Source organism: Tupaia chinensis, unplaced genomic scaffold (assembly GCF_000334495.1).
Source record: "Tupaia chinensis unplaced genomic scaffold, TupChi_1.0 Scaffold000039_1, whole genome shotgun sequence".
NCBI classification, from domain to species: Eukaryota; Metazoa; Chordata; class Mammalia; order Scandentia; family Tupaiidae; genus Tupaia; species Tupaia belangeri.
Genome location: NW_006159494.1, coordinates 668,192 through 679,092, shown reverse-complemented (window position 1 = coordinate 679,092; position 10,901 = coordinate 668,192). Strand labels below are relative to the sequence as shown.

The window sequence follows — 10,901 nt, the reverse complement described above, 5'->3', positions numbered from 1 at the left end:
CGCCGGAGCCGACTTCGCCCGCAGCTGCCCCTCCCCGCCTCCGGGAGCCGAGCTCCTCACCTGCCCTCCGCCCACCCGGGGCCCCTGGCCAACTTCTCCCTGCAACTGGGGGGAACAGGCAGCGCTCTCCCTCTCTACCGTCCCGACGGCATCCGCATGTCTCCGGACACCTGAACGCCCGGGTCCCGCGGAGGAGCCTCCCCGCGGGGAGAAGAGCGCGGGTCCCACCAGCCCCGTCCATCACCGCGGACCGCGGCCGTCTAGCCTCCGGGTCCGGTCCCCTCCTTTTCCTTCGGGGGAGGAGGATGGGGTTGGCAACGCTTTTCTCGAGGATGCTCGTGTGGTTGGTGGCCTCCGGGGTTGTTTTTTACGGGGAGCTGTGGGTCTGCGCTGGCTTCGATTATGATTACACTTTTGATGGGAGCGAAGAGGATAAAACGGAGACCATCGATTACAAGGACCCGTGTAAAGCCGGTAAGTGCCTCTCCAGGATGGGACAGCGGCGCGCGGGGGCCGCCGCGTTGGATTTCCGATGGGTGGCGGTGGGAGCTCACCTGTTTTCTGCCCTCCCTCCTCGCCGGCCCCTCCACCGCCCCTCCTTCTCTCCCCCTCCTTTTCCTTCCCTTTCCCAGCCCTAAGTGGCAGCCGACGAGGCCCGAGTTGACTGGAGTTCTGTGCTAGTGGGATCGATTGCAAGCTCTTGTCCCCCAGTTTGGGGAAAAAAACGTCCTAGAGTTTCTGATCCTCTTCCCCGCCCCCCCCCGCCAACAAAACAAGTCCTAAATCCAGCTGGCCGCTGTAGGTCGGAATAGCAGCGCGCAGCGGGCTCTTCTGCACCTGGAGGGCACCACACTTCCTCTTTGTTCCAGGGCGCGGCTTCCCAGCGCTGCTCTCAGACCGAGTGGGCAGGGTTCCCCAAAGCTGCCTACGTATGGCATTGTTCCCAGGGGACACCTTTGCTTCCTCGTTTTCCACGAATTTAAAGTGTGGGTTTTAGGCTAGAAGGGGATCGTGACAACCTTGGAAGGACGCCCTTCTAAGCGGGACTCCCAAGCATTTGGCAATTTCAAGTAACCCTAAAAACATTTTCCAAGTTGCTACCCCATTCAAACTTAGATTGTCCCTCCTACGAACACCCCCGAGAATTGCAGTTGGAAAGACGCAGCCTGAAGTTCAGCTGCTTCTCAACTCGCAAAGGGTCCCCCCAAACGCCGGTGCTCTCCCCCCTTCTCTCTCCTCTTAGCCTCTGGAGCGGCTGCGGGTCTCTGCTCACGCGCTGGGCGGCGCTTCCCTCCTGCCGCCCCGGGTCGGAGCCACACGTGCCCCCGCCAGCTACCACGTGAGCGCACCGCCTAGTGTGCCCTGCGCTGGCTTGGGTTCCGAGGGTTCCAGGCTCTGCGCTCTTTGGGACTGCGGTTGAGCTCAGTGTAGCCTCAGGACTAACTCTGTGAAGAAGGTTCCAGGGGCTGTCGGGAGGTTGGGGCAGACTTGGTGGCGTTTGTAACCCAAGGGCACGTTGCGTCCCATCTCCAGTGGTGCAGGCTTTGGCTAATCGGAGAGGAACAGAGTGGGCAGAGGATCACATGCCTCTGCTGCTCCAGGTTCCCCGCAGGGTGGGAGGTCTGGGACTAGGATTTCTTCTTTAGCTGGGTAAACCTTAATCCACCTCTTGGGCCCTGAAGGAAGAAGTGATGTACACAAACGAAGGAAAATGCTGGAAATTCCCTAGTAAAATTTTACCTTTGATGACACATCCTTCCGAGGAAGATGGTGGTGTGTTGTGTTATCAGATCTTTCTTGGTGCGCTTGTGGTTCAGGGACTTACTCAAAACTGCTCCGTAAAAACTTGTCTGGAGGTCAGAATTCTGATGTAATTGTATTTTGCCTGTCCGTTTTCGCCCATCACTTTTAACATTTCATTTCTTTTCCCACCAGAAGTTTTGTTGGCTTTTTGTGACGTTTAGAACAAGAGCCTTGTTCAGCTATGATGGGTGACCAGTGTCTGGCATATGGAATCAGCACTATACAACTCCCTGAAAGTACTGTCTCCTAAACATTTTGTTTTGAATTATGTTTGCAACTGTGTGAAAATTGTGTGTTTTCTTGCTTGTGGCTAAGGAGAAATGAGTTGCATTATTTGTATGGGTTGCTTAAGAAAACGATGCTCTGTTGGGTGAAAGATTGAACTAGCTATCAATATGGAGTGTTTATTTGTAGCCTGCATATTAAAAGACATCGGAAACATACATGCTTATTTTCCTCCAGAGCAAAGAAAAATCTGTAATAGCATTTACCTCGAACCCCCTCCCTCCTTTTGCTATCAGTTTATTTTTGAGCACAGCTATTGAAATTAAACAATAACAGCGTCACCTTTGAAAAGGGTTTTTACTCTAACCTTATTTCTTCCCTCTGTTTGAATAGAAGAGGCGTGCGCACGCACACGTGTGTGTGTGTGTGTGTGTATGTGTGTGTGTGTGTATGTGGGTGGGTGGGGGGAGGGTGGGTGAAAGAATAGCCGAAAGCGAGGCTGAGAATGATGCACAGAATCTGAGCTCCCTTTTAAAATCATCTGCCCTGCTTTTTTAATTAGTGAAAGAGAAGGCTTTAATTTACCATCTTGGCTAAAGAATAGCAAAATCTTAGGGCCTCTCTTTTGGCACTGTGTACCACAAACCGAGTTGTAATAATGAGAAAAAAAAATTAAGTTCCAGAGTGCGGAAAGGGTCACTGAAGTAAGAAAAGTGAGGACAGGTCTGTTAAAGATAGCCATGCACATGCCAAAGAGAGGCTTTGGCTCTCCAGACACTTGGAGCATCTTTGATCTGTCCTTTCTGAACAGTGGATCAGAGGCCCTAATAGTCTTCAAATGATGTGGTGGCTTGTGTCATACTGACTAACATAACATAGCTTTGTCATTTCAAAGCACTTAAAATGATCAGCATGTGTGCTCACTAGAGAGAGACAGGAGAGAGAGGGAGAAAATGCCCCCAGATGTTGTGTGATCATGCACAATCCCTTCATTTCTTTTTTTTCTTAATTGCTTATTTAATTACATTTATTATTATTATTTTTTTAATTTGGCCAGAGAGAGAGAGAGAAGGAAAATGAGAAAGCAAGCTGCCAGGTCTGGGACTGGAGCCACAGCCAGCCACGTGGGAGTCTAGTGCCTTACCCACCACGCCACCTACTGGCTCCTCCCTTCATTTCTTTATTCTGTCAGGATTTTAAACACAACACATGTGCTGGCATGTTTTTCAGGCCACTGAGGCTGGGATTAAAACCACGGACAGCCATGTGGGATCTGGCTCCCTTAACCACTAGGCCTCAGGAGAGCCCTAAAAGCACTTTTCTTTTATAAGGGGGTGGCAGGCAGGGAAAGGGTAGAAGACAAAGATAGGTATTTGGACAGGGTCTTGCTGCTGTTGCAGCCTTCCTGCCTCAGCCTCTCAATTAGCTAGGATTACAGACACATGCAGCTATGCCTGGTGTGTTCAGGTTGGCCTGTGAACTAAACTGATGCCTCCCATGTGACTTCCAGCCTCCCATGCAGTCGTGTTACCTGAAAGACGGTGGCTGGGCTTCAGAGCACTTCTAAGAACATTATTTCAGCTTTGTTATCAATAGCTTTGTTATCTGTCCCTTACTCGGGAAAACAAGTAGCGCTGGTTAAAAGCCTTTGTTAAAGTTACCCAAAACTTAATTCTAAGTCCTCTGGCTACAAAGTTTGGCTATATTTAACTATTACTGTGTATTGAATTCTTAGCTTTCCTTTTAAAGTTCTTTGAAATGTGAAAAATAGGAATTAGTCCTAGTGTACTTGGAGTCTAGACTAATAGAGATCTAGTTCACTTTTTCTTTTTTGACATGTGTGTGTGTGTTGTGTATGTATGTGAAAGAGAGAGAGAACCCCCCAGTGAGGAATGGGTAATGAACTTGCTGCAATTCTTTTTCCTCTTCTCTGTTCTGTCAGGGTTTGGGGCATACATGCACACATGCCTGGAGTGTTTCTCAGGTCACCAGGACCAGGATTTGAACTGTTGCCCACAATGTGGGATTTGGCTCCCTATACACAGGGTTTAACTCCAGCACTATTGTGCTGGCTCACAATTCAGTTGCTTTCACATGGCATATGAGCGAAGTGGCTAAGTACATATTTTTTTAGGCCAGTAGGAGGTGTGATGGTTAAGGCGACTGGATCCTATGTGGCCCTATGCTTGGTTTGAGTCCCCAGCCTGGTGGGTTGGAAAACACACCAGATGTGTATGTGCATGCATGCCCCAAATCCTGAGAGGAAAATGGAGGAGAAGGTGTTGTGGTGTGGCCACCCCAAACACCATGGGTGATTTTCTACTCCCTCCCACCCCCACCCCGTCTCTTTCGGGTGAGCTCGTATGTCCTATAGCAAAAAAACTAAAAAACAAACTAATAACAACAACAACAACAACAACAAAACATAGTTGCCCATTTTCCAAACCCAAAATCTTGAGGACAGAAATTATAACTGGTTTTAATGTTTATCACAGGGATGGATTAGCTCTGTGAGGAATCCCATGTACTTTCAATGCCTCATCAGTATCTATACCCTGTGAGTTCTCCCATGTGTAAACTACTATTCTAAACAAGAGCAAGTACATGTTACTCAAGGGAAAATATTCTCAATTATAACTCGTTAAAAATTGTGCCATCCTGGGGCCAGCATATGGCATAGTGGTTAATGCACTGGACTCCCATGTGGCTGACCATGGTTCGAGTCCTGGTCCTAGCAGTTTGAATATCACTCCAGGCACATGTGAATGTGTGCCCAAAATCCCAGAAGGAGAACAGAAAAGAAGGGATTACAGCATGACCATCCCTCCTGGGAGGTGATTTTTTTACTTTACCTCTCACTGTCTCTGTGTCTCTCTAGTGAGCATGCATGTCCTCTGGCAAAACCTTTAAAAATATATTTCACCATCCTTAATAGATTCATGAAAATAATAGAGTTTGTGTATATAACAGAACTCTAAACGTTTTCAGGACTATGGGGCAGAAAGGAGGCCTTATGTTAATTTCATTGAAGTTTGATTTAGAAAGATGTTTTTGGTGTAAGTGAAAGTAAGTTAGTTTAGCAAAGCTGCTGATATATAGCTGAATCCATTAAAACAGATTATAGGTACTTTATCTCTCTATATAAACAGATATACACAAAGATGCAGATAATCACAGGACTGTCTGGCTGTTTTTCTTCACTGGTCATCTGAATATTCGTAGTTGATTTCTCTCACCCTCTCCAGTTCAGAAGGGTCCCACAGGACACTGGGAAGCTGATTTTGCAGGAAGAGACCGTCGTGTCATTTCATTGTTATAATGTATCAGTGTTAATCTGAGTGTTCATATCTGGGAGGAGCCTGGGCAAATTCAGTTAGCGAGTTATTAGAGTTATTCGGATGGACTGGTGTAGAGATTACCTGGGAAAGCAGAGACTGATGAGATGAAATAACTTCACCAGATAGCCCTCCATCTTTCCTCCTTTTCTTTCCTCCCTCACTTTTCTTTTCTCTCTTTCTTCCTTCCTTCTTCCTTCCTTCTTTTTTTCCCTTCTTTTTTCCATCCTTTCTCTCCTTTCATCACTTTTTTTTTTGTATTTAAGAGGATATTAGAAAAGCTCCAACAATTGAAAATATAATATCCCATAAAAGAGATTCTAAGTGAGTGATGAACAGTTTGTCCTGAAGGGCACCCTTATTCTTTGTAGACATATGTGAGCACCCTGAAAAGAAAAAAGATGACTTTCTAGCTTGAAACTCCTGAGTAAATGATTCCATTTTTGGAACGAATCCAAGCATGATTAAAGGGCAGTGAATGCAAGGTTAAATTTGTCTTTAGAGTAGCATCTGCAAGTCTATTTATGTAGAAATAGACTTCTGGCATCCCCGAGAATTCTTCCTTCTGTTTTTCTTCATAACCAGTGTCCTAGTATACTATACTAGATCTTGTGATAATTTTCTCAAGTTTATCGTTTCTAAGTAAGATAGCGTTATTATTTGCTACCCCCCACCGTGTTGAACTTTCTAAATGGATGGCAGCCTCTTAAATATTGCATTTTAGAATTTCACATTCAAATCTATGTCTACTTTGTTCCATCATAATTTTAAATATCCACACATTTGTGGCACCTCCAAATCGCCAAGCTATTATTTTAAGAATACAGTTCATAGAGGGGGTTCTCTTCACAGGTCTCCTCTGTTTTATTTTTCATTTCTCAGATCTTGAATTTCCTTTTTTTCCCCCTCCCCTTGCCTCTGATGCCAAATTGGAAGTTGCCAAGTCATAGTTTTTGCCAAAGAGATTGATAGGCATTTTATTTGGTATACTTGATTTTTTTTTTTTAAGAGAGATTTTTGCTACTGGGTGCCTGTGCTCACTGGAGAGACAGAGACAGAGACTGAAAGTGGGATGGTCACACTGAAATCCCTTCTCCTTCATTCTCCTCTTGGGATTTTGGTCATGCATGCACACACACTGGGCATGAGTTTTAAACCTCCAGGTATGGCATTTGAACCACTGTCAGCCATGTGAGAGTCCAGTGATGTAAACATTACACCATTTGTTGGTCCTGTATGCTTGAATTCCATTCCTCATTTGCTATTAGTAATTCTTTACCCCTTGTCTTATGGGACAATATCTATTTTTGGCATACAAGTGGAAGTTACTTTTATTTGATAGATTTTATTTTCTTGAATGATCTTTCCCTCCCTTATTCATGATAGAGTGCATGTATGTGAGAGAGAGAAAGAGAGACAGAGTCTCCCCACAGGGGCCAGCCTCATTGAGATCTTCCAATTCTTCAGCCCACTGGATCTTGGCTTTGCATGCACTTGCCTGACATGTTTCAGGTCCACTAGCAGGGAATTTGAACCATGATCAAAGGAAATCCACCTTCCCTTGAGTAGTGTTTTATCTCTGCACCAAAGAATGGGCCTTTTTTCTTAAATATATTCCTTCAGACTAAGGCAATTTTAAAGCTTTGTGTGTGTGTGTGTGTGTGTGTGTGTGTGTGTGTGTGTTTACCTCATCTCCTGAAATCTGCCCACTTTTTGTCTCTGAAGAGGATCGAATCATTTGCGAATTCAAAACCTACCTGGAATCCCTTCTCTTAGAAGTAGTCATTCTAACTAATTACTAGCTAATCAGTGGAATCCTTATGATTTCTGTTCAAGTCTAAGGTGCTCATTCAGCCCAACCTTCTTTGTTTAGGCCTCCTTATTCTACAGTGAAACAATTAAAAGTATGTAAGAATTGGAGCGGGCAGGTGGTGGGGAGGTTAAGGACTCTGAACTCCCACATAGTCTACCATGGTTCAAGTCCCGGACCTGGTGGCTTGAGCTCTCACTTTCCCTTTCTCTCTCTCTGGTCAAATTAAAAAATAATAATAACAAATGGAATTAAATAAGTAAATAATTCTTTTTTTAAAAAGAGTCTAGCAAAGGGCTTTTTGAAAAAGTTAACATATGAAGGGTCTTTAGAAAGTTCATGTTACAAAAGTTTAGAAAATGCATGTTATGAAAAAAATGCATGAATTTCAAAGTGTTTTTGCACCAGAATAAACTCATGCTTCAATTGCATTTCCAAAACTTTTCGAAGTGTCTTCTTTTAATTCTACAGCCTTTCCTCAAGCTCTCATTGTGCCTTGCTTTCCTATGAAAGTCTAATATAAGCCATATATAGGTTTTTCCTCTGAAACCATACTGCCTTCCCCCATTGTATATGTATGAGTCCTATTTTTGAGTATCTTAACAACTTTCCCTGATGTGAAATTGAGACTCACTTACCTGTAGTTAAAAACTATATTCTTTGCAAACCGTCTGTGACTGTTAGTCATGTAGAATCCTTTAGGCTTCCTAGTCTTAGAGGCTCCGAAGTAACAGTTTACTGGAAAGGGGTTAACTTTACAATTCTTTTGGAACCCAGATAGATAATATCAACGGCTGGCTCTTTACCATCATTTATCTTCGAATATTGGCTATTCTAATAGTGCCTTAGATGCATCTACTTAAAATATTTAATACCAGGACCCTCCCTAGGCATTTCTAAGAATATTTTAAAAAGACAGAGGAAATAATCCATTTAATATGAGGCACTGCACATCCTGCTGGGACCATCTGGTGTCTTGGGAAGTAGTGGTGGTAGGGGGATGTGCTGCTTCCCTGAACCATGCCCCCCCCCCCAGCCCCCTGCAGCATCCTGAGCTCAAAGTTAGTCAGGTCTAGGCCAGGGTTCAAGGGCCTGGCAAGATTCCTGGGGATGTAGAATTTGCTCTAGTGGGAGAATTTTGAAGCCTCTTACAGTCTTTTCATATTCCAAGATCTGGAATTGATTGTCGACTTATCCTTCCTAAATTGAGGAATGGAGAGTCCTATCCCGAATCCTGGATCAGCAGAATGATTTAGCAATAGGGCATTCGTCGTTTTATTTCCTTGGGTTATCTATCGAAAGATAACACCTGAGGAGAAAAACCTTAAAAAACAAAGAAGATTTATAGCCTCAGAGCTGTGGAATGGATTACCTAGACTGTGTTCTTTCTCAGAAAGCAGGAAGAGGGAATCCCTTGCTTATTTATCTAGTTCCTGCCATTGTCAGCCCTGAAAATGGGATATTGACTATTGGATTTTGCAGCATTGTTGGCTGGCTAATGGGCTGCTTGTTTGTCAGCTCTTTACAAAATGCATGCTAACCTTATCAAGCTGTTGTAAAGAACTCAACTATATATTTGTATTAAGCGGTATTGTAAATTAGGTGTTAATTGAAATCCAAAAAGTGAACCAAGGAGATGTTTATCTTACTCAGTTTTTCACTTGCAATTTACATTTGAAGTTCCAGTTAAAAAAAGAAAAAACAAAATGTGTTATTAATCGTGCCTTTTTTAAATAGAAGAAACTTCCTTAAATGGTAACATTTCTAAAAAGTCAAAACTATACATTAAATAGGTCAAAAGTGCCTCCAAATTATTATTTGCTCTCAAACGAAATCTAGTTTTGTGTATTACTATACTGCTTAAGGCATTCAACTCAAGGTTTCAAAAAGACTGGAACAGTGTTGAATACAGTGTGCCATTTACAAATTGGGAGAGTATTACAGAGAGAGAGAGAGAGAGAGAGATAAAAATCATATATTTGTACTCAGCATTTGATATCTTCTGTGTTGTTGAGCTTCCTATTGGCAGCATGTCATGTGTGTGATGGGGGAGGCAGAGATGGAGGGCTAAGGGTGGAATAGTTTTCTCATTCCGTACATTTCTCGTCTATGTTGAACTGTCAGCACGGACTTGTGTCCCACAGAGCCACCTCTAATGACTCTGGGCCTGGTTGTTGACATGAGTGTCTTATGAACTCTCTTCTTTGGCCATGAGTGAGCTTGATGTGTTTGTGAGGATAATCTCAGGTTCTTAAATGCTGTGAGAAATCACCAGGGCATCAGTTCGGTCAATTGACCATCTCAAGAAAACTGAACGCTCCTCTTCTCTGGCCTTTTCTGACCACAAATGCCTAGTAATTGAGGGTTTATTGTATTTTGGGTTTCGTATTCAAATTGTTGTGCAATGAACTATATACCCTGTTCCATGGCAGGGAGGAACACCATGAATGGTATTAACTAGAAAATAGCCTAATGGAGAACATTCAAGAGAATGAGTCCTGGGATCCATGAACCTCACATATCTTGGAATTGTCTTCATGACTCATGCCATAATAATGCAGTTGATATTTTCATACTGAATATATCTAGAGTCTCCTGTCTTCACCATAGGCCTCATCAATTTACTTTTATCTTCCTTCTTGGACACATGAGGAAACTGAGACTCAGAAAGGTTCAGTGGCAGGGCTGTTATCACAGGTGCACCTGAGACTTTATAATATTATAGATGCTTTACCTTTTCAACCCCCCTCTACTGGCTGCCGAAATGGATGGAGTAAGACCGGCAGTTGAAGGCACGTGTGCGCGCCATGGGCACCTAACCTCTGTGATTTCTTTAGTAAGTGTACATCTTATCTTCAGTGTTCTTGCATTTTATAAGCCATATGCTGTATCATTAGAGTTAGGCCAATACTTTTCAGCTGCATGGAGTACAGTGGAATCCCTACTCTCTTCTGACAGAGTGTTTTCTCAGCGTTAAAAGTCATAAATGAATACTCTCATCATGTATAAGACCAGTGGAGATGCCTAGGACTGATTTTAATAGGGTTAGAGAAATACTGAGAGTTAAATCTTGTCGGGAGAATACTGCCACTGATTCCCCCAAGTATACGAATTGTGACAGCAGGCTTTCTGAGCTGATGGAAAGGGGTTGAATTGGATCCGAATAGAATCCAGTCGTTACTGCCCCATTGTGGGCACTGATTCTGACATTTTGCAAGGTCACATGTTCAGTTGCTTCCAGCTTTAGATTTGCTCTGTGAGTATTCCTTGAATTCGTGATTATGAGCCCATAAAAAGTGTGAAAAAGATCCTTTCAAATGCAGTAAATTCAGGAAAGTGGTTTACAGTGTACATTATGCATGTAAATGATGTGCGAATGCCTTTCAGAAAACAAATATGCTGTGTGAAGGTACTTAAATAACTTCATCTCTTTAAATCCTAACTTTTCTAAAGACCCTAAGATCAAAAGCTTCCAAACTTTGAGAGATAATGGGATCAAATAAACTTCTTGGAATACCAGTCTGGCTGCCTAAGAGTAGAAATTCTGGCCTGTTCCTGATATGCTATATGTAATATTTACTATATTATAATTTCTTCAAAGAAAACCTTACTTGTAGCAAATTATCATATTTTCTAGGAGGAAAAATTCCTGCTTGTATTTGCAGAGGACATTTATCTCTTAGGTTTAGTTTGTGTGTGTATATATATATATATATATATATATACAT

At 43.2% G+C, this 10,901-nt stretch overlaps 1 protein-coding gene across 1 annotated transcript in view; it reads left to right on the top strand.

Moving 5' to 3' along the window:
• The first annotated feature begins 64 nt into the window (after window positions 1-64).
• The window catches only part of TLL1 (tolloid like 1), a 242,887-nt gene continuing 232,050 nt past the window's right edge, over window positions 65-10,901 (top strand). The window contains exon 1 of the mRNA XM_006140658.3: window positions 65-474. Coding sequence (XP_006140720.1) covers window positions 306-474 — 169 coding nt within the window. The 5' untranslated portion in view covers window positions 65-305. The remainder of the gene's footprint in view (window positions 475-10,901) is intronic.